The sequence below is a fragment of the Heterodontus francisci genome, chromosome 1 (genome assembly GCF_036365525.1).
Source record: "Heterodontus francisci isolate sHetFra1 chromosome 1, sHetFra1.hap1, whole genome shotgun sequence".
In the NCBI taxonomy this organism is placed as follows: Eukaryota; Metazoa; Chordata; class Chondrichthyes; order Heterodontiformes; family Heterodontidae; genus Heterodontus; species Heterodontus francisci.
The window spans coordinates 5,057,114-5,080,580 of NC_090371.1; the positions used below are offsets into that span (position 1 = coordinate 5,057,114).

At 46.7% G+C, this 23,467-nt stretch overlaps 1 protein-coding gene across 1 annotated transcript in view; it reads right to left on the minus strand.

The window, feature by feature from the left end:
- LOC137377633 (disintegrin and metalloproteinase domain-containing protein 12-like) overlaps positions 1-23,467 on the minus strand; it is a 136,816-nt gene that overhangs the window by 9,731 nt on the left and 103,618 nt on the right. Inside the window, exons 7-8 of the mRNA XM_068047495.1 lie at positions 2,490-2,561; positions 1,957-2,123 (exon numbers count right to left, since the gene is read on the minus strand). Of these exons, the coding sequence (XP_067903596.1) occupies positions 1,957-2,123; positions 2,490-2,561 (239 nt within the window). The remainder of the gene's footprint in view (positions 1-1,956; positions 2,124-2,489; positions 2,562-23,467) is intronic.

Sequence of the window (23,467 nt, forward strand, 5' to 3'; positions counted from 1 at the left end):
TCAAGAAAGCGAGGGTTACAGATCGGCATTCTGTAAGGATAAGACAATCAAATCAGCATTGAAGGATAACAATGTAATCTATGTAACATATAAATTATCACACAGAGGTTGAAAATAAAGTATACAAAAGTTCTGATGAAAGGTCATAGCCCTGAAACGTTAACTCTGCTTCTCTCTCCACAGATGCTGCCAGACCTGCTGAGTATTTCCAGCACTTTGTTATTTCAGATTTCCAGCATCCGCGATATTTTGCTTTTATAAAATAGTTCGAACAAATACTTTGAAAGGTCTTATCAGCCAAGTATACCGGGGTCAAAGGTGTAACATGGATTGGATTTTAGAGTCGTAGAGTCATACAGCATAGAAACAGGCCCTTCGGCCCACCGCGTCCATGCTAACCATAATGCCTATCTATACTAATCCCACCTGCCTGCATTAATTCCATATCCCTCTATCCCTTGCTCATTCAAGTACCTGTCCAGATGCCTCTTAAATGTCGCTACTGTTCCTGCCTCCACCATCTCCTCAGACAGCTCATTCCAGATACCCACTATTCTTTGTGTGAAAGATTTACCCCTTTGATCCCCTTTAAACCTCCTCCCTCTCACCTTAAAGCTATGCCCTCTAGTTTTAGTCACCCCTACCATGGGAAACAGACTCTGGCTATCTACCCTATCTATGCCTCTCAGAATTTTATATACCTCTATCATGTCCCCTCTCAGCCTCCTTCGCTCCAGGGAAAACAGACCCAGCCTATCCAATCTCTCTTTATAACTCAAGCCCTCCAAACCTGGCAACATCCTTGTGAATCTTTTCTGCACCCTCTCTAGCTTAATCACATCTTTCCTGTAGTGCGGCGACCAGAACTGCACACAGTACTCCAAATGCAGCCTAACCAACGTTATGTACAACTGTAACATGACGTCCCAACTCTTGTACTCAATGCCTCGGCCGATGAAGACAAACATGCCATATGCCTTCTTCACCCCCTGTCTACCTGTGTTGCCACTTTCAGGGAACTATGGACTTGCACCCCAAGGTCTCTCTGCTCAACAACACTCCCCAGGGCCCTGCCATTCACTGTATATGTCCTGCCCTGGTTTAACTTCCCAAAATGCATCACTTCACACTTGTCTGCATTAAATTCCATTAGCCAATCCCTTGCCCACTTTCCCAGTTGATCTATATCCTGTTGTAAACTTAGACAACCTTCTTCACTGTCCACTATACCACCAATTTTGGTGTCATCTGCAAATTTATTAATCATGCCCCCTACATTCACATCCAAGTCATTAATATATATGACAAACAACAGAGGGCCCAGCACCGATCCCTGTGGCACACCACTGGTCACCGGCCTCCAATCTGAAAAACAACCCTCCCTCTGCCTCCTATCACCAAGCCAATTTTGTATTCAATTGGCTAGCTCACCCTGGATCCCATGTGTTCGAACCTTCCGGACCAGCCTACCATGCGGGACCTTGTCAAAGGTCTTGCTAAAGTCCATGTGGACAATGTCACGGCCCTGCCCTCGTCAATCCTCTTGGCCACCTCCTCAAAAAACTCAATCAAATTCGTGAGACGTGACTTACCACGCACAAAGCCATGCTGACAATCCCTAATCAGACCTTGCCTTTCCAAATGCATATAAATCCTGTCTCTCAGAATCTTTTCCAATAACTTTCTCACCACTGATGTATGGCTCACCGGCCTGCAGTTCCCTGGCTTATCCCTGCTGCCCTTCTTAAATAAAGGCACAACATTAGCTATCCTCCAGTAAATGAAGCTGTAAACTGTATGTTTAATTACTAAAATTGTATGCTTAATAAAACTGTGAACATCTAAAATTTAAGCTATTTTGTAGAGGGAATAACAGCTCTCAACACAGCATGCATTAAGATTCGGGCCTGTACCCTGAAACAAACGTCTTTTTTTGAAAAATGTAGAGCAACTTACATTATGAGCTGAGCATTGTCATTGTGTAGCCTTGGTAGAAGGTTTGTTTTCCTCCAGTTGAGGAAACGTTTCATGGTGCCCAGCGCATTCTCATTCACCACTATCTGGTCTGTTGTCCACACTTCAACACCAATCAGAGCAATTCGAATATATAGCGGTCTGTAGAACTACAGGGAGATGGAATATGTCAGTGATGTTCAACTGAAATTCCAAAAGGCTTATGCAAGTAATGCAGCAAGCTCACTGGTCTCAGTCCACTGTTAACCCATCTAAAAAAAACCTGTCTCACTGCACCGCTTACCCATCTCATAAACCCCTGAAACAAAAACAAGAAATGCTGGATTCACTCAGCAGGTCTGGCAGCATCTGTGGAAAGAGAAGCAGAGTTAACGTTTCGGGTCAGTGACCCTTCTTCGGAACCCCTGTCTTGCTGACCCACAGATCCAGCCAACTGCACCTTCTGATGACGAAGTAGAGTGAAAATTATTGCTGTAACTGATCGGATAAATATCACAATTTGTTCTCATACTTACCAAATCCACATAATTAGCAGCATTAGCCAATCGACTGATCACTTTTCTTTTACTGTTAAATGCACTCTTGTACTGAAAGAGGAAATCAAGATGTAATTTAATGAGTTGCAGTTTCTTGAAGTGCTGTTTTATTTATTGCTGGTCCCTAAGGTGCCTGCTGACAGACACCGTAGTAAATAGCTCACCTGTCCATGACATGGGCACCCTCAATGCTGCTGCAGGCACATGTTAATATGGTAGTGGGTACAGATGTGTTGAGAACTGTGAGGGAAGTACTCTGCCCCTATTTAATTTAACACTTCAGTCATATCAGATGGTAGAAGTGGGGCTTAACTGATTTGCAAACCCGAAATGTCTGCTCCAAAGATACCATCTGTTCAATGAGGCCAGGGAAGGCAACTGAAGAATATAAAGCAATTCAACAAATATTTTGATACAATTCTGGAGGAAGAAGGGAAGGATGGAATGCTGATAAAGTGGGAAGATGAAACTGATCTATGAAAAAGATATGAAACTAATAGCTGTAAAATAGGACAGCATCAAACAAGTGTGGGCATCACAATGCAGGTTATCCATTGCTTCCAATGCAAGCTGCATGCAAACTTTGTGGTATTTCCAATGTTTGTGGCATGCAGCCAGTGCTAAGCGCATTGTTGAGTGGTTGCATGCCTGAGCAAGACCACAAAATTGAGAGGCTAGCAAGAGTTGAAGCTAGCCTGTAGTACTTAAAGCCACCTGCAGCTCTTAAATGGGAGGTGCATTGTGGATAGAGCAGGTGCTAGAAGACATTCTAGAAGTGGTTCTGACAAGGGGAACACTCAATAATGGTAGCATTTTACCAGAGGTAGCAAGACCTAACCTTACCCTTGAAGGAGGAGACTGCGGTTGCCATCATTGCAGCGGTCATTGCTGAGGCCGTGGCCAGCGGCAAGGCTGAAGTCAAAGATGACACTATCCAAATACCGAATCATCCTTCTCTCATCCCATTACCCCCTCGTCCCACAATCGTTTTTGATTTACAAGCTGCAGATGTTCTAAGGATGCATCTCTTGCTTTCTCTTCTACCCACAACCTTACCCTTGTGCGATGCACCCCTCAGATGCCCAAGAACTGTAAATTGTCCAGGCAATGGTAGAAGAGCAACAAGTGAAAGAGCAGAAAGACAGTGGACACAGTAGAAATATCATTATTTACCCTCACCAACTCAGATACTAACACTGTAGATACGTATTGGATTGTTCCATGGAGAGTTGGCATGGACCCGATGGGCTGAATGGCCTCTTTCTATGCCATAAATGACTCTATGAGTTTAGAGGCCAGATCTGCATGTGATGAAACACCAGGTATAAGTGACTGCAGCTGGGGCAGAGGACAAAGTCAGGTTCTGCTGCAGAGGACTTAGGTGAGGTCTTTGATAGAACAGCCTAAAGGAGAAGGCAGATAGGTATGCACACTGAAATGTTTGCTGAATTGGCATTCGTCCTCCTACCACTGCCACTTTGCCAGTGCCTTTGCTGTTGCCTGTATGCCAACCAGCCCAGACTGCTGCCATCCATGCTGAGCTGGTGCAGTCTGAAGCCATGCATTCAAGGCCCAGAGCTGTTAGAGGTTGTTCTGCAAGACTATCATTTGTCCAACTGAAAGTCAGAAGCCTTCCACTAATCATGCTGCAGCCATTGGTGTAGCACCTTGCAGGAGCTCTAGGACAGGCAGAGGCATGCAAAGAACAAAGAACAAAGATAATTACAGCACAGGAACAGGCCCTTCGGCCCACCAAGCCTGCGCCGATCCAGATCCTCTCTCTAAACATGTCGCCTATTTTCTAAGGTTCTGTATCTCTTTTCTTCCTGCCCATTCATGTATCTGCCTAGATACATCTTAAAAGACTCCATCGTGCCCGCATCTACCACCTCCGCTGGCAATGCGTTCCAAGTGCCCACCACCCTCTGCGTAAAGAACTTTCCATGCATATCCCCCCTAAACTTTTCCCCTTTCACTTTGAACTCATGTCCTCTAGTAATTGAAAACCCCACTCTGGGAAAAAGCCTCTTGCTATCCACCCTGTCTATACCTCTCATGATTTTGTACACCTCAATCAGGTCCCCCCTCAACCTCCATCTTTCTAATGAAAATAATCCTAATCTGCTCAACCTCTCTTCATAGCTAGCGCCCTCCATACCAGGCAACATCCTGGTGAACCTCCTCTGCACCCTCTCCAAAGCATCCACATCCTTTTGATAATGTGGCGACCAGAACTGTACGCAGTATTCCAAATGTGGCCGAACCAAAGTCCTATACAACTGTAACATGACCTGCCAACTCTTGTACTCAATGCCCCGTCCGATGAAGGAAAGCATGCCGTATGCCTTCTTGACCACTCTATTTACCTGCGTTGCCACCTTCAGGGAACAGTGGACCTGAACACCCAAATCTCTCTGGACATCAATTTTCCCCAGGACTTTTCCATTTACTGTATAATTCACTCTTGAATTGGATCACCTCGCATTTGCCCTGATTGAACTCCATCTGCCATTTCTCTGCCCAACTCTCCAATCTATCTATATTCTGCTGTATTCTCTGACAGTCCCCTTCACTATCTGCTGCTCCACCAATCTTAGTGTCGTCTGCAAACTTGCTAATCAGTCCACCTATACTTTCCTCCAAATCATTAATGTATATCACAAACAACAGTGGTCCTGCGGAAGACAGGCACCTGTAAGAATCCTGGGAAAAGTGACATCGGGGTAATTTGCGATTTAATGAAAACTAACTTCAATACTTTGACTAACTGTACACTTCTTCAATTTCATTATTTATCGAAATTTTATAGTGAACATTTTTTTTATGCCTCCTTGTAAGATGCCCTGGGTAAAGGCTGCTGAGAGGTGACTTGATGAGAAAATGTGATTTGGGCCTTCATGGTAAAAAAGGTAAACATCAACCAGGTTTCTGCATGAGAACTAAAAGATTATCAACTTACCAGAATCCCAAGGGCCCAGATGTAGGTAGAGCCAAGGCAAAAATAGCTGGGTGCCAAAATTGGCTTAGCGGCAAGAGGCAGAGGGTGATGGTCGAGGGTTGTTTTTGCGAGTGGAAGCCTGTGACCAGTGGTGTACCGCAGGGATCGGTGCTGGAACCCTTGCTTTTTGTAGTGTACATTAATGATTTAGATGTGAATATTGGAGGTATGATCAGTAAGTTCGCAGATGACACGGAAATTGGTGGTGTCGTAAATAGTGAGGAGGAAAGCCTTAGATTACAGGACGATATAGATGGGCTGGTAAGATGGGCAGAGCAGTGGCAAATGGAATTTAATCCTGAGAAGTGTGAGGTGATGCATTTTGGGAGGACTAACAAGGCAAGGGAATATACAATGGATGGTAGGACCTGAGGAAGTACAGAGGGTCAGAGGGAGCTTGGTGTACTTGTCCATAGATCACTGAAGGCAGCAGCACAGGTAGATAAGGTGATTAGGAAGACATATGGGATACTTGCCTTTATTAGCTGAGGCACAGAGTATAAGAGCAGGGAGGTTATGATGGAGCTGTATAAAACGCTAGTTAGGCCACAGCTGGAGGGGTCAATAACCAGGGGGTAAAGATTTAAGGTAAGGGGCAGGAGGTTTAGAGGGGATTTGAGGAAAACCCTTTTCACCCAGAGGATAGTTGGAAGGGGTGGTAGAGGCAGGAACCCTCACAATATTTAAGAAGCATTTAGATAAGCACGTGAAACAACATAGCATACAAGGCTACAGACCAAGTGCTGGAAAATGGGATTAGAATAGATAAGTGTTTGATAGCTGGCATGGACATGATGGGTTGAAGGGCCTGTTTCTGTGTTGTATAACTCTATGACGCTAAGGCCACTATGCTTTTCTTGCTTGTCACTGGACTGTTTACAAGCTGATAGGAGTCCAAGCATGGGAAGTCAGAGATCCTGAGACTCTGATCTGGCTTGGACAGCCAGATGGGTACATGACATGGTAAGATAGATTAAGAAAAACTGTTCCCATCAGCTGATGGTACAAGGACTAGGGAACACAGATTGAAGATTTTGGGCAAGAGAAGTAGGGGGATTGTAAGGAATAACTTGTATACACAGCGAGTGGAAATAACATGGAACCCGCTGCCTATAAGGGTGATGGAGACAGAGACAATCAATGATTTCAAAAGGAAATTGGATAGACAACTGAAGGAAATAAATTTGCAGGGCTATGGGGATAGAGTGGGAAAATGGGATCAACTGGATTGCTCGGAGAACTGGCATGGACTCGATGGGCCAAATGTCCTCCTCCTGTGCTGTAAATGATGCTGTGACTCATCTAAGCCCTACATGGATGCTAAACAGCAGAAGCAGCATGTGATGAACAGAACAAAGTGATCCCGCAACCAACAGATCAGATCTAAGCAATGCTGTTCCGCCACATCCAGTCGTGAATAGTGTGGACAATTAAACAACTAACTGGAGGAGGCGGCTCCACAAACATGCCCATGCTCAATGATGGGGAGTCAAGTACATCAGTGCAAAAGACAAGCTGAAGCATCTGAAACCTTCAGCCATAAGTGCTGAGTGGATGATCCATCTCAGCCTCCTCCTCAAGTCCCCATCATCACAGATGTCAGTCGTCAGCCAATTCAATTCATGCAATGTGATTTGTTGTAAAATTCTTTCATGGGATGCGGGAAGGCTGGCAAGAGCAGCATTTGTTTCCCATCCCTAACTGCCCTTGACAACTGAGTGGCTAGCGAGGCAATTTCAGAGGGTAGTTAAGAATCAACCACATTGCTGTTGGTCTGGAGTCACATGTAGGCCAGACTGGGTAAGGACGGCAGATTTGGAACAAAAGAAATAGGAGCAGGAGTAGGCCATTCAGCCCTTCAAGCCCACTCTGCCATTCACTGAGATCATAGCTGATATTCTATTTCAACACTATTTTCCTGCACTACCCCCGTAATCAATTATGTTTTTAATATGTAGAAATGTATCAATCTCTGTCTTGAACATACTTAATGACTGACCCTCCACAGCCCTCTGGGGCAGAGAATTCCAAAGCACATTAGTCAACCAGATAGGTTTTTACACCAACCAATGATAGTTTCATGGCACCATTACTGAGACTAGCTTTCAATTCCAGAATTTTTATAAATTAATTGACGGAGAAACAGCTGAAGGCACTGGATACAGCATGTGGAAATGGGCCCTGACAACATCCCAGCTGTAGGTCTGGTGACTTGTGCTGCAGAACTAGCCATGCCCTGAGTCACAGAGTCAGTTATACAGCACAGAAACAGGCCCATCGTGTCTGTGCTGGCCATCAAGCACCTAACTATTCTAATCCCATTTTCCAGCACTTGGCCCGTAGCCTTGTATGCTATGGTGTTTCAAGTGCTCATCTAAATACTTCTTAAATCTTGTGAGGGTTCCTGCCTCTGCCACCTCTTCAGGCAGTGCGTTCCAGATTCCAACCACCCTCTGGGTGAAAAATTATTTTCCTCAAATCCCATCTCAAATGTTGTCGAGGAGAATACTGAGATACAGACTACTAGGCTAGATGGGATTGAGGTTCACAAGGAGGAGGTGTTAGCAATTTTGGAAAGTGTGAAAATAGATAAGTCCCCTGGGCCAGATGGGATTTATCCTAGGATTCTCTGGGAAGCCAGGGAGGAGATTGCAGAGCCGTTGACCTTGATCTTTATGTCGTCATTGTCGACAGGAATAGTGCCGGAAGACTGGAGGATAGCAAATGTTGTCCCCTTGTTCAAGAAGGGGAGTAGAGACAGCCCTGGTAATTATAGACCTGTGAGCCTTACTTTGGTTGTGGGTAAAATGTTGGAAAAGGTTATAAGAGATAGGATTTATAATCATCTTGAAAAGAATAAGTTCATTAGCGATAGTCAGCACGGTTTTGTGAAGGGTAGGTCGTGCCTCACAAACCTTATTGAGTTTTTTGAGAAGGTGACCAAACAGGTGGATGAGGGTAAAGCCGTGGATGTGGTGTATATGGATTTCAGTAAGGCGTTTGATAAGGTTACCCACGGTAGGCTATTGCAGAAAATACGGAAGTATGGGATTGAAGGTGATTTAGTGCTTTGGATCAGAAATTGGCTAGCTGAAAGAAGACAGAGGGTGGTGGTTGATGGCAAATGTTCATCCTGGAGTTTAGTTACTAGTGGTGTACCGCAAGGATCTGTTTTGGGGCCACTGCTGTTTGTCATTTTTATAAATGACCTGGATGAGGGTGTAGAAGGGTGGGTTAGTAAATTTGCGGACGACACGAAGGTCGGTGGAGTTGTGGATAGTGCCGAAGGATGTTGTAGGTTACAGAGGGACATGGATAGGCTGCAGAGCTGGGCTGAGAGATGGCAAATGGAGTTTAATGCAGAAAAGTGTGAGGTGATTCACTTTGGAAGGAGTAACAGGAATGCAGAGTACTGGGCTAATGGGAAGATACTTGGTAGTGTAGATGAGCAGAGAGATCTTGGTGTCCAGGTACATAAATCCCTGAAAGTTGCCACCCAGGTTAATAGAGCTGTTAAGAAGACATATGGTGTGTTAGCTTTTATTAGTAGGGGGATCGTGTTTCAGAGCCACGAGGTCATGCTGCAGCTGTACAAAACTCTGGTGCGGCCGCACCTGGAGTATTGCGTGCAGTTCTGGTCACCGCATTATAGGAAGGATGTGGAAGCTTTGGAAAGGGTGCAGAGGAGATTTACTAGGATGTTGCCTGGTATGGAGGGAAGGTCTTACGAGGAAAGGCTGAGGGACTTGAGGTTGTTTTCGTTAGAGAGAAGGAGGAGGAGAGGTGACTTAATAGAGACATATAAGATAATCAGAGGGTTAGATAGGGTGGATAGTGAGAGTCTTTTTCCTCAGATGGTGATGGCAAACACGAGGGGACATAGCTTTAAGTTGAGGGGTGAAAGATATAGGACAGATGTGAGAGGTAGTTTCTTTACTCAGAGAGTAGTAGGGGCGTGGAACGCCCTGCCTGCAACAGTAGTAGACTCGCCAACTTTAAGGGCATTTAAGTGGTCATTGGATAGACATATGGATGAAAATGGAATAGTGTAGGTCAGATGGTTTCACAGGTCGGTGCAACAACGAGGGCCGAAGGGCCTGTACTGCGCTGTAATGTTCTATGTTCTATGTTCCCCTCTAAACCTCCTGCCCCGTACCTTAAATCTATGCCCCCTGGTTATTGATCCCTCCGCTAAGGGAAAAAGTTTCTTCCTATCTCACCCATCAATGTCCCTCATAATTTTGTTTACCTCAATCATGTCCCCCCTCAGCCTTCTCTGCTCTACTGAAAACAACCCTAGCCTTTTCAGTCTCTCCAGTACAGCTAAAAAACTGGCATCTACCCAACAATGTGGAAAATTGCCCCGGTATGTCCTATAAACAAAAAGCAAGACAAATCCAATCCAGCCAATTACCACCCCATCAGTTTACTCTCAATCATCAGCACACTAATGGAAGGTGTCATTGACAGTGCTTTGACGTCATTACAGCCTTGGTTCAAACAGAAGCAAAAGAGCTGAACTCAAGAGGTGAGGTGAGAGTGACTGCCCTTGATATTAAGGTAGCATTTGCCCGAGCACGGCATCAAGGAGCCCCGATAAAACTAAAGTCAATGGGAATCAGAGGCAAAATGCTCGCTGGTTGGAGTTGTACCAAGCGCAAAGGAAGATGGTTGGAATTGATGGAGGCCAAACATCTAAGCCCCAGGACATCACTGCAGGAGTTGCTCAAAATAGTGTCCTAACCCCAACCATTCACAGCTGTTTCATCAATAAAGTCAGAAGTGGGAATGCTCACTGACGATTGCATAGCGTTCAATACCATCTGCAACTCCTCAGATACTGAAGCAGTCCATGCTCACATGCAGCAAGACCTGAACAACATTCAGACTTGAGAGGATAAGTGGCAAGTAACATTCACGCCACACAAGTGCTATGCAATAATCATAGAATCAGAGAAATTTACAGCACAGAAGGCGGCCATTCAGCCTTCATGTCTGTGCCGGCTGACAAGCAGCCGTCCAGCCTAATCCCACTTACCAGTTCTTGGTTCGTGGCATATCTACGCACTTTTTAAATGTTATGAGGGTTTCTGACTCTCGCAGTCTTTCAGACAGAGAGTTCCAGATCTCTACCACTCTCAGCGAAAAAGATTTCTCCTCGAATCCCCTCTAAACCTCCTATGCTAAATCTATGCCCCGTCAACCAAGAGAAATTGGGCCTTCCTATCCACTCTATCGAGACCCCGCATAATTTTATACACTCCAATTAGGTTTCCTCTCAGCCTGATCTGTTCTAAAGAAAACAACCCCAGCCTATTCAATCTTTCCTCATAACTAAAATCTCCAGTCCAGGCAACAAATTAAAATAAAAGCAAAATACTGCAGATGCTGTAAATCTGAAATAAAAACAAGAAATGCTGGAAATACTCAGCAGGTCTGGCAGCATCTGTGGAGAGAGAAGCAGAGTTAACGTTTCAGGTCAGTGACCTTTCTTCAGAACTGGCAAATATGAGAAATATAAAAGGTTTTAAGCAAGTAAAGCAGGGGTCAGGCAAGAGATAACAAATAACAAAAGAGGTGTTGAGAGGACAGGGTCACAGAGAATAACTGACCAGAAAGTCATGGGACAAAGGCAAACGGTATGTCAATGGTGAGGTGAAAGACAAAGCGTTAGTGCAGAGAGGGTGTTAATTGACTGTAAAATGAACAGCCCTGGCTCCAAGCACAAACATTAAAAAAAACAGTGGATAGGCACAGTAGAAACAAAATAAACAAACTGAAATAAAATAAACAAATATAAAAGAAAAAATAACTAAAAACAAAAATAAAAAGGGGGGCCCGTCATGCTCTGAAATTATTGAACTCAATGTTCAGTCCGGCAGGCTGTAGTGTGCCTAATCGGTAAATGAGATGCTGTTCCTCGAGCTTGCGTTGATGTTCACTGGAACACTGCAGCAATCCCAGGACAGAGATGTGAGCATGAGAGCAGGGGGGAGTGTTGAAATGGCAAGCAACCGGAAGCTCAGGGTCCTGCTTGCGGACTGAGCGGAGATGTTCTGCAAAGCGGTCACCCAGTCTGCGTTTGGTCTCCCCAATGTAGGGGAGACCACACTGTGAGCAGCCAATACAGTATACTAAATTGAAAGAAGTACAAGTAAATTCCTGCTTCACCTGAAAGGAGTGTTTGGCACCTTGGATAGTGAGGAGGTAAATGGGCAGGTATTACACCTTCTGTGATTGCAGGGGAAGGTGCCATGGGAAGGGGACGAGGTGGTGGGGGGTAATAGAGGAGTGGACGAGGGTGTCACGGAGGAAACGACCCCTTCGGAATGCTGACAGGGGAAGGGAGGGGAAGATGCTTTTGGTAGTGGCATCACGATGGATGTGGCGGAAATGGCGGAGGATGATACTTGAGCTGTTGCGGTTCTGGGAGGGAGGGGAAGGGGTGAGGGTAGAGGTGCGGTAAATGGGCCAGACACGGTTGAGGGCCCTGTCAACCAGAGTGGGGAGGAATCCTCGGTTGAGGAAAAAGGACGACATATCAGAAGCACTGTCTTGGAAGGTAGCATCATCAGAGCAGATGCGCTGGAGACGGAGAAACTGGGAGAATGGAATGGAGTCCTTACAGGAGGCAGGGTGTGAAGTGTAGTCGAGGTCGCTGTCGGAGTCAGTGGGCTTATAATGAATATTAGTAGACAGCCTATCCCCAGAGATGGAGACAGAGAAGTCAAGGAAGAGAAGGGAAGTGTCAGAGATAGACCATGTGAAGGTGAGAGAAAGGTGGAAATTAGAAGCAAAGTTTATAAAGTTTTCTAGTTTGGGGCGGGAGCAGGAAACGGCACCGATACAGTCATCAATGTACCGGAAAAAGAGTTGGGGAGAGGGCCTGAGTAGGACTGGAACAAGGAATGTTCGACATATTCCCGGCGGAGCAGCAGGAGAAGGTAGCGACTCTTCGGTGGGTAAGTGAAGGCACCAGGAGCTGTGTTTTAAAAGTTGTACTTACTGTTTTCCTTGTGTTCAAGTTACTTTTGGCGCGGGAGGAACCGGAAGCTGGACGGCAGCAAGGACTCCTGGGTAGGTATTTTCTTTAAAGGTGCGGAGCAGAGTTAACCCGAGACACTACACATGTAGTGTCTCCCACCCATCCTACTCCTCTAACCTAATAATAAGACCCTTTTTACCCTCCTCCTCTAACCAAGAAGGACTGAACAGGTAAGCTATTTCACTGTTTTTGTTAATATCTATATTTGTACTTAATTAAGGGGTAATTGAGTAAAAGAAATGGCAGCCAGGGGAGTGCAGTGCTCCTCCTGCAGTATGTTCGAGGTGAGGGGAACCTCCGGTGACCCTGCCGACTTCACCTGCTGGAAGTGCATCCGTCTCCAGCTCCTATCAGACCGTGTTAGGGAACTGGAGCTGGAGCTGGATGAACTGAGGATCATTCGGGAAGCTGAGGGGGTGATAGATAGAAGCTACAGGGATGTCGTTACTCCACAAAACAAAGGCAGCTGGGTAACAGTTAGAGGTGGGAAGAGGTCAGTGCAGGGATCTCCTGTGGTCGTTCCCCTCAACAACAAGTATACAGTTTTAGATACTGTTGGGGGGGACGGCCTATCGGGGGCAGGCTGCAGTGAACGGGCCTCTGGCACGGGGTCCTGCACTGTGGCTCAGAAGGGAAGGAGGGAGAACGGGAGAGCACTAGTCATCGGGGACTCGATGGTGAGGAGTACCGACAGGCGGTTCTGTGGGCGCAAGCGAGACGCACGGATGGTTTGTTGCCTCCCTGGTGCCAGGACCCGTGATGTTTGTGATCGCGTCTTCAGGATCCTTAAAGGGGAGGGGGAGCAGCCAGAGGTCGTGGTGCACATTGGCACCAACGACGTAGGAAGGAAGGGTGGCACAGATGTTAGAAGTGAGTTTAGGGAGTTAGGCTGGAAGCTGAAAGCTCGGACGGACAGAGTTGTTATCTCTGGTTTGTTGCCGGCGCCACGTGATAGTGAGGCTAGGAATAGGGAGAGAGCACAGCTGAACACGTGGCTGCAGGAATGGTGTAGGAGGGAGGGCTTCCAGTTCTTGGATAATTGGACTGCATTCTGGGGAAGATGGGACCTGTTCAAACAGGACGGGCTGCATCTGAACCAGAGGGGCACCAATATCCTGGGAGGGAGGTTTGCTAGTACTGTTCGGGAGGGTTTAAACTAGTTTGGGAGGGGGATGGGAACCGGACTTGTAGTCCAGGGACCAGTGGGTCCACTCAGAAAGACAAAGAGTGTAGTGAGGTATTGGGGAAGGTAGCACTGTCGCGGAGGACAGATGGGCACGGAGAAGGGTTAAAGTGCGTATACTTCAACGCAAGAAGCATCAGGAATAAGGTGAGTGAATTGAAGGCGTGGATGGGCACTTGGGACTACGATGTTGTGGCCATCACTGAAACGTGGATAGGTGAGGGGGAGGAATGGTTCTTGGAGGTACCTGGTTATAGATGTTTTCATAAGATTAGGAATGGTGGTAAAAGAGGTGGGGGGGTGGCATTGTTAGTTAGAAATAGTGTAACAACTGCTGAAAGAATTTTCGAGGAGGATCTGCCGACTGAGGCACTGTGGGTTGAGGTCAGGAACAGGAAAGGAGCAGTCACCTTGATGGGAGTTTTCTATCGGCCCCCCAATAGCAGCAGGGAGGTGGAAGAGCAGATTGGGAAACAGATTTTGGAAAGGAGCAGAAGTCACAGGGTAGTAATTATGGGGGATTTCAACTTCCCAAATATTGATTGGCAACTCTTTAGATCGAATAGTTTGGATGGGGTAGTGTTTGTGCAGTATGTCCAGGAAGCTTTTCTGACTCAGTATGTAGACTGCCCGACCAGAGGGGAGGCAATATTGGATTTGGTACTAGGTAATGAACCAGGGCAAGTGATAGAGCTGTTGGTGGGCGAGCACTTTGGAGATAGTGATCACAATTCTGTAGCATTCACTGTGGTAATGGAGAGGGATAGGTATGTGCAACAGGGCAAGGTTTACAATTGGGGGAAGGGTAGATATGATGCTGTCAGGCAGGAACTGAGGAGCATAAGTTGGGAGCATATGCTGGCAGGGAAGGGCACGGTCGAAATGTGGAACTTTTTCAAGGAGCAGATAGTAGGGGCCATTGATAAGCATGTCCCTGTCAGACAGGGAAGGGATGGTCATGTGAGGGAACCGTGGTTGACAAGAGAGGTTGAGAGTCTTGCTAGGAAGAAGAAGGATGCGTATATAAGGTTGAGGAAAAAGGGCACAGGCATAGCTCTGGAGGGATACAAGATGGCCAGGAAGGATCTGAAGAAAGGGATTAGGAGAGCTAAGAGAGGGCATGAAAAATGCTTGGCGGGTAGGATAAAAGAAAACCCCAAGGCCTTTTACGCGTATGTCAGAAATATGAGGATGACTAGGGGGACCGTAGGTCCGGTCAAGGACAATAGCGGGAGACTGTGTGTTGAGCCGGAAGAGATAAGTGAGGTTTTGAATGAGTACTTCTCTTCGGTATTTACGAATGAGAAGGGGTGTATTACTGAAGAGGACGGTGTGAAACAGACTGGTAAGCTCGAGGAAGTGCTCGTTAGGAGGGAAGATGTGTTGGGGTTTTTGAATAACTTGAAGATAGACAAGTCTCCCGGGCCTGACGGGGTATATCCAAGGATGTTATGGGAAGCAAGGGATGAAATTGCAGAGCCGCTGGCAATGATCTTTTCATCTTCTCTGTTGACGGGGGTGGTACCAGGTGATTGGAGGGTGGCAAATGTTGTGCCCCTGTTCAAGAAAGGGAATAGGAACAACCCTGGGAATTACAGGCCAGTTAGTCTTACTTCGGTGGTAGGCAAGTTGATGGAAAAGGTGCTGAGGGATAGGATTTCTGAGCATCTGGAAAGACACTGCTTGATTCGGGACAGTCAGCACGGTTTTGTGAGGGGTAGGTCTTGCTTCACAAGCCTGATTGAATTCTTTGAGCAGGTGACCAAGCAAGTGGATGAGGGTAAACCAGTGGATGTGGTGTACATGGATTTTAGTAAGGCATTTGATAAGGTCCCCCATGGTAGACTTATGGAGAAAGTCAGGAGGCATGGGATAGTGGGGAATGTGGCCAGTTGGATTAAGAATTGGCTAACTGATAGAAGGCAGAGAGTGGTCTTAGATGGTAAATACTCAGCCTGGAGCCCAGTTACCAGTGGCGTGCCACAGGGATCAGTTCTGGGTCCTCTCCTGTTTGTGATTTTTATTAACGACTTGGATGAGGAAGTCGAAGGGTGGGTCAGTAAATTTGCAGATGATACAAAGGTTGGTGGAGTTGTGGATGCCGAGGAGGGCTATTGTCGTCTGCAAAGGGACTTGGATAGGTTGCAGTGCTGGGCTGAAAAGTGGCAGATGGAGTTTAACCCTGAAAAGTGTGAGGTCGTCCATTTTGGAAGGACAAACACGAATGCAAAATACTGGGTTAACGGTAGGGTTCTTGGGCATGTGGAGGAGCAGAGAGACCTTGGGGTCTATGTGCATAGATCGTTGAAAGTTGCAACTCAAGTGGATAGGGCTGTGAAGAAGGCATATGGGGTGTTAGCGTTCATTAGCAGAGGGATTGAATTTAAGAGCCGTGAGGTGATGATGCAGCTGTACAGGACCTTGGTAAGGCCTCATTTGGAGTACTGTGTGCAGTTCTGGTCGCCTCATTTTAGGAAGGATGTGGAAGCCTTGGAGAGGGTGCAGAGGAGATTTACCAGGATGTTGCCTGGAATGCAGAATAAGTCTTACGAGGAAAGGCTGAACATTCTAGGCCTCTTCTCATTAGAACGGAGAAGGATGAGGGGTGACATGATAGAGGTTTATAAGATGATCAGGGGAATAGATAGGGTAGACAGTCAGAAACTTTTTCCCCGGGTGGAGCAAAGCGTTACAAGGGGTCATAAATTTAAGGTGAAGGGTGGGAGATATAAGGGGGATGTCAGGGGAAGGTTCTTTACCCAGAGAGTGGTCGGGGCATGGAATGCCTTGCCTGGGGAAGTTGTTGAGTCAGAAACTTTAGGGACTTTCAAACGGCTTTTAGATAGGTATATGGATAAAGGAGAATGATGGGGTATAGATTAAATTGTCCTTGACAGAGGACAAAGGATCGGCACAACATCGTGGGCCGAAGGGCCTGTTCTGTGCTGTATTTTCTATGTTCTATGTTCTATATCCCACAAAATGACAGGCATTACAGGAGTTCAACCTGGAAAAGTGTGAAGTGATTCATTTTGGAAGGTCGAATTTGAATGCAGAATACAGGCTTAAAGACAGGATTCTTGGTAGTGTGGAGGAACAGAGGGATCTTGGGGTCCACGTCCATAGATCCCTCAAAGTTGCCACCCAAGTTGATAGGGTTGTTAAGAAGGCGTATGGGGTGTTGGCTTTCATTAACAGGGGGATTGAGTTTAAGAGCCGCGAGGTTATGCTGCAGCTCTATAAAGCCCTGGTTAGACCACACTTGGAATATTGTGTTCAGTTCTGGTCGCCTCATTATAGGAAGGATGTGGAAGCTTTAGAGAGGGTGCAGAGGAGATTTACCAGGATGCTGCCTGGACTGGAGGGCATGTCCTACAAAGAAAGGTTGAGGGAGCTAGGGCTTTTCTCATTGGAGCGAAGAAGGATGAGAGGTGACTTGATAGAGGGGTACAAGATGATGAGAGGCATAGATAGAGTGGATAGCCAGAGACTTTTTTCCCAGGGTGTAAAGGGCTATCACCAGGGGGCATAATTTTAAGGTGATTGGAGGAAGGTTTAGGGGAGATGTCAGAGGTAGGTTCTTTACACAGAGAGTGGTGGGTGCGTGGAATGCACTGCCAGCAGTGGTACTAGAAGCAGATACATCAGGGATATTTAAGCGACTCTTGGATAGGTACATGGATGATAGTAGAATCAAGGGTATGTAGGTAGTTTGACCTTAGAGTAGGTTAAAGGGTCGGCACAACATCGTGGGCCGAAGGGTCTGTACTGTGCTGTACTGTTCTATGTTTCTAACTAGGACCCATGCGGGTACCCATAGCAACCAGTTCAGCCAGGCGGAGGAGGGTGGTGGTGGATGAGGACTGGTTGGGTGTCTGTTCAAGGAAGAAGCGGAGAGCCCTCAAACCGTCCTGGTGGGGGATGGAGGTGTAGAGAGATTGGACGTCCAAAGTGAAGAGGAGGCGGTTAGGGCCAGGAACCTGGAAATTGTCAAAGTGACCTAGGGTGTCAGAAGAGTCACTGATGTGGGTGGGAAGAGGCTGGACCAGTGGAGAAAAGATAGAGTCACGATAGGAAGAAATAAGTTCAGTGGGGCAGGAACAGGCTGAAACAATGGGTCTGCTGGGACAGTCCTGTTTGTGGATTTTGGGAAGAAGGTAGAAGTGGGCTGTCCAGGGTTGTGGGACTATGAGGTTGGAAACTATAGAGGGAAGGTCTCCAGAGGAGATGAGGTCAGTGACAGTCCTGTGGACAGCAGCTTGATGTTCGGTGGTGGGGTCATGGTCCAGGGGCAAGTAAGAAGAATTGTCTGAGAGTTAGCACTGAGCCTCTGCAAGGTGGAGGTCGGTACGCCAGACAACAACAGCACCACCCTTGTCTACAGGTTTGATGGCGATGTCGGGGTTAGACCTGAGAGAACGGAGTGCGGCAAGTTTAGAGGGGGACAGGTTACAGTGAGTGAGGGAGCAGAGAAATTGAGACGGCCGATGTCTTGCCAACAGTTTTCAATGAAAAGATCAAGAGCGGGTAAGAGGCCAGCGGGAGGTGTCCAGGTAGAGGGAGAATACTGGAGACGGGTGAATGGGTCTGCTGGTCAGGGGGAGAACTCCTGGTCAAAGAAGTGAGCACGGAGGCAAAGGTGACCGAAGAAGAGCTCAACGCCATGTACGAAATTCATTGAGGTGGGGGCTAAGGGGATAAAACGGAGTCCTTTTCTGAGTACAGAACGTTCTGCGTCAGAGAAGGGAAGGTCAGAGGGTATAGTGAATACACGGCAAGGGGTCAGATCAGAAGGGGTGGCGTCAGAGGGAAGTAAAGGGGACGAAGGATCTGGAGATCCTGGTAAATCTCTTCTGTATCCTCTCAAGTACAATCACACTTTCCTATAATAATGTAAAAGCAAAATACTGCAGATGCTGTAAATCTGAAATTAAACCAAAAAAGTGCTGGAAATACTCAGCAGGTCTGGCAGCATCTGTGGAGCGAGAAGAAAAGTTAACATTTCAGGTCAGTGACCTTTCATCAGAATTGGCAAAGGTTAGAAATGTAATAGGTTTTAAGCAAATAAAGTGGGGTGGGGCAAAAGAGAACAAACGGGAAGGTGTTGATAGGACAGAGGGTCACAGAGAATAACTGACAAGGAGGTCATGGGGCAAAGGTAAGGACAAAGTGTGTTATTGGTGTGGTGAAATAGTGGCATTAGTGCAGACAGTTAAATTACAGAAAAATGAAAGCAAAAACATGAAAAAAAAGAAAAAAGTGGGCGGGCAGATGCTTTAAAAAAGCATAATGATGAAACAAGCTAAAATAAAATGAAATACAAATAAAAAATACAAAGTAAAACAAAAAAAAGTGTGGTGGGGGGGGGGGGGGGGGTGCGGCAGTCATGCTCTGAAATTATTGAACTCAATGTTCAGTCCTGTAGGCTGTAGTGTACCTATTCGGTAAATGAGGTGCTGTTCCTCAAGCTTGTGTTGATGTTCGCTGGAACACTGCAGCAATCCCAGGACAGATACGTGGGCATGAGAGCAGGAGGGTGGGTGTTGAAATGGCAAGCGACAGGAAGCTCGGGTCATGTTTTCAGACTGAGCAAAGGTGTTCCGCAAAGCGGTCACCCAGTCTGCGTTTGATCTTCCCAATGCAGAGGAGGCCGCATTGTGAGCAGCGAATACAGTGTCCTATATTGACAGAAGTACAAGTAAATCCTTCCTGGAGTGCAGTGACCAGAACTGCACACAGTACACCAGCTGCGGCCTAACTAGTGCTTTATACAGTTCCAGCAAAAAAATAGAAAATAAAAGTAAAGGGGTTGCAGGAACAGAGGGACCTGAGTGCATATGTGCATAAGTCATTGAAGGTAGCAGGACAAGTTGAGAGAGCAGTTAATAAAGCGTACAGCATCCTGGGCTTCATTAATAGGGGCATAGAGTACAAAAGCAAGGAGGTGATTTTGAACTTGTGCAGACATGCGCCATGTAGATGGTGGACAGGCTTTGGGGAGACAGGAGGTGAGTTACTCGCTGCAGAATTCCCAGCCTCTGACCTGCTCTTGTAGCCACAGCATTTATGTGGCTGGTCCCGTTCAGCTTTTGGTCAATAGTAACCCATGTTTATAGTGGGGGATTCAGCGATGGCAATGCCATTGAACATCAAGGGGAGATGGTTAGATTCTCACTTATTTAAGATGGTCATTGCCTGGCACTTGCGTGGCGCAAATGTTACTTGCCATTTATCAGCCCAGGCCTGGATGTTGTCATGGTCTTGCCGCATCTGGACATGGGCTGCTTCAGTATCTGAAGAGTCGTGAATGGTGCTGAACATTGTGCAATCAAAGAACAAAGAACAGTACAGCACAGGAAACAGGCCATTCGGCCCTCCAAGCCTGCGCAGATCTTGATGCCTGCTTAAACTAAAACCTTCTGCACTTCCGGGGCCCATATCCCTCTATTCCCATCCTATTCATGTATTTGTCAAGATGTCTCTTAAACGTCGCTATCGTATCTGCTTCCACCACCTCCCCTTGGCAGCAAGCTCCAGGCACTCACCACCCTCTGTGTAAAAAACTTGCCTCGCACATCCCCTCTAAACTTTGCCCCTCGCACCTTAAACCTATATCCCCTAGTAACTGACTCTTCCACCCTGGGAAAAAGCTTCAGACTATCCACTCTGTCCATGCCACTCATAACTTTGTAAACCTCGATCATGTCGCCCCTCCACCTCCGTCGTTCCAGTGAAAACAATCCGAGTTTTTCCAACCTCTCCTCATAGCTAATGCCCTCCAGACCAGGCAACATCCAGGTATACCTCCTCTGTACCCTCTCAAAAACCTCCACGTCCTTCTAGTAGTGTGGTGACCAGAATTGCACGCAATATTCTAAGTGTGGCTCACATGGCTTGGCCATGTGAGCCGCATGGAAGATGGCAGGATCCCCAAAGACACATTGTACAGCGAGCTCGCCACTGGTATCAGAGCCACCGGCCGTCCACGTCTCCGTTTTAAAGACATCTGCAAACGCGACATGAAATCCTGTGACATTGATCACAAGGCGTGGGAGTCAGTTGCCAGCGTTCGCCAGAGCTGGCGGGCAGCCATAAAGACAGGGCTAAAATGTGGCGAGTCGAAGAGACATAGTAGTCGGCAGGAAAAAAGACAGAGGCGCAAGGGGACAGCCAACTGTGCAACAGCCCCGACAAACAAATTTCTCTGCAGCACCTGTGGAAGAGCCTGTCACTCTAGAATTGGCCTTTATAGCCACTCCAGGCGCTGCTTCACAAACCACTGACCACCTCCAGGCGCGTATCCATTGTCTCTCGAGATAAGGAGGCCCAAAAGAAAGAAAAGAAAAAGAATTCTAAGTGTGGCCTAACTAAGGTTCTGTACAGCTGCAACATGACTTGCCAATTTTTATACTCTATGTCCCGACCGATGAAGGCAAGCATGCCGTATGCCTTCTTGACTACCTTATCCACCTGCATTGCCACTTTCAGTGACCTGTGGACCTGTACGCCCAGATCTCTCTGCCTGTCAATACTCCTAAGGGTTCTGCCATTTCCTGTATACTTCCCACCTGCATTAGACCTTCCAAAATGCATTACCTCACATTTGTCTGGATTAAACTCCATCTGCCATTTCTCCGCCCAGGTCTCCAACCGATCTATATCCTGCTGTATCCTCTGACAATCCTCATCATTATCTGCAACTCCACCAACCTTTGTGTCGTCCGCAAACTTACTAATCAGACCAGCTACATTTTCCTCCAAATCATTTATATATACTACAAACAGCAAAGGTCCCAGCACTGATCCCTGCGGAACACCACTAGTCACATCCCTCCATTCAGAAAAACACCCATCCACTGTTACCCTCTGTCTTCAATGACCGTGCCAGTTCTGTATCCATCTTGCCAGCTCACCTCTGATCCCATGTGACTTCACCTTTTGTACCAGTCTGCCATGAGGGACCTTGTCAAAGGCTTTACTGAAGTCCATATAGACAACATCCACTGCCCTTCCTTCATCAATCATCTTCGCCACTTCCTCAAAAAACTCAATCAAATTAGTGAGACACGACCTCCCCTTCACAAAACCATGCTGTCTCTCACCAATAAGTTCGTTTGTTTCCAAATGGGAGTAAATCCTGTCCCGAATAACCCTCTCTAATAGTTTCCCTACCACTGACGTAAGGCTCACCGGCTTATAATTTTTTGGATTATCCTTACCACCCTTCTTAAACAAAGGAACAACATTGGCTATTCTCCAGTCCTCTGGGACCTCACCTGTAGTCAATGAGGATGCAAAGATTTCTGTCAAGGCTCCAGCAATTTCCTCCTTTGCTTCCCTCAGTATTCTAGGGTAGATCCCATCAGGCCCTGGGGACTTATCTACCTTAATGCTTTGCAAGACACCCAACACCCAGTCCTTCTCTTCGGTGAATACTGATGCTAAGTACTCATTTAGTACCTCGCCCATTTCCTCTGGTTCCACACATAGATTCCCATCTCTATCCTTGAGTGGGCCAACACTTTCCCTGGTTACCCTCTTGCTCTTTATATATGTATAAAAAGCCTTGGGATTTTCCTTAATCCTGTTTGCCAATGACTTTTCATGACCCCTTTTAGCCCTCCTAACTCCTTGCTTAAGTTCCTTCCTACTGTCTTTGTATTCCTCAAGTGCTTCATCTGTTCCTAGCCTTCCAGCCCTTACAAATGCTTCCTTTTTCTTTTTGACTAGGCTCACAATATCCCATGTTATCCAAGCTTCCCGAAACTTGCCAAACTTGTCTTTCTTCCTCACAGGAACATGCTGGTCCTGGATTCTAATCAGCTGACGTTTGAAAGACTCCCACATGTCAGATGTTGATTTACCCTCCATCAGCCGCCCCCAATCTTCAGTTCCTGCCTAATATTGTTATAATTAGCCTTCCCCCAATTTAGCACCTTCACCCGAGGACTACTCTTATCCTTATCCACAAGTACCTTAAAACTGAAGGAATTATGGTCACTGCTCCCGAAATGCTCGCCCACTGAAACTTCGACCACCTGGCCAGGCTCATTCCGCAATACCAGGTCCAGAATGGCCCCATCCCTCGTTGGACTATCTACATACTGTTTCAAGAAGCCCTCCTGGATGCTCCTCACAAATTCTGCCCCATCCAAGCCCCGAGCACTAAGTGAGTCCCAGTCAATATAGGGGAAGTTAAAATCACCCACCACCACAACCCTGTTACCTTTACATCTTTCCAAAATCTGTCTACATATCTGCTCCTCTACCTCCCGCTGGCTGTTGGGAGGCCTGTAGTAATCCCCCAACATCGTGACTGGACCCTTCCTATTCCTGAGCTCCACCCATATTGCCTCGCTGCATGGCCCTCTGAGGTGTCCTCCCGCAGTACAGCTGTGATATTCTCCTTAACCAGTAATGCAACTCCCCCACCCCTTTTACATCCCCCTCTATCCCGCCTGAAGCTTCTAAATCCTGGAACATTTAGCTACCAATCCTGCCCTTCCCTCAACCAAGTCTCTGTAATAGCAACAACATCATAGTTCCAAGTACTAATCCAAGTTTATCTGCCTTACCTGTTATACTTCTCGCATTGAAACAAATACACTTTAGACCACCAGTCCTGCTGTGCTCAGCAACATCTCCCTGCCTGCTCTTCCTCTTAGTCCTACTGGCCTTATTTACAGTGTCCTCCTCATTTATTTCACTAGCTGTCCTGCTGCTCTCGTTTC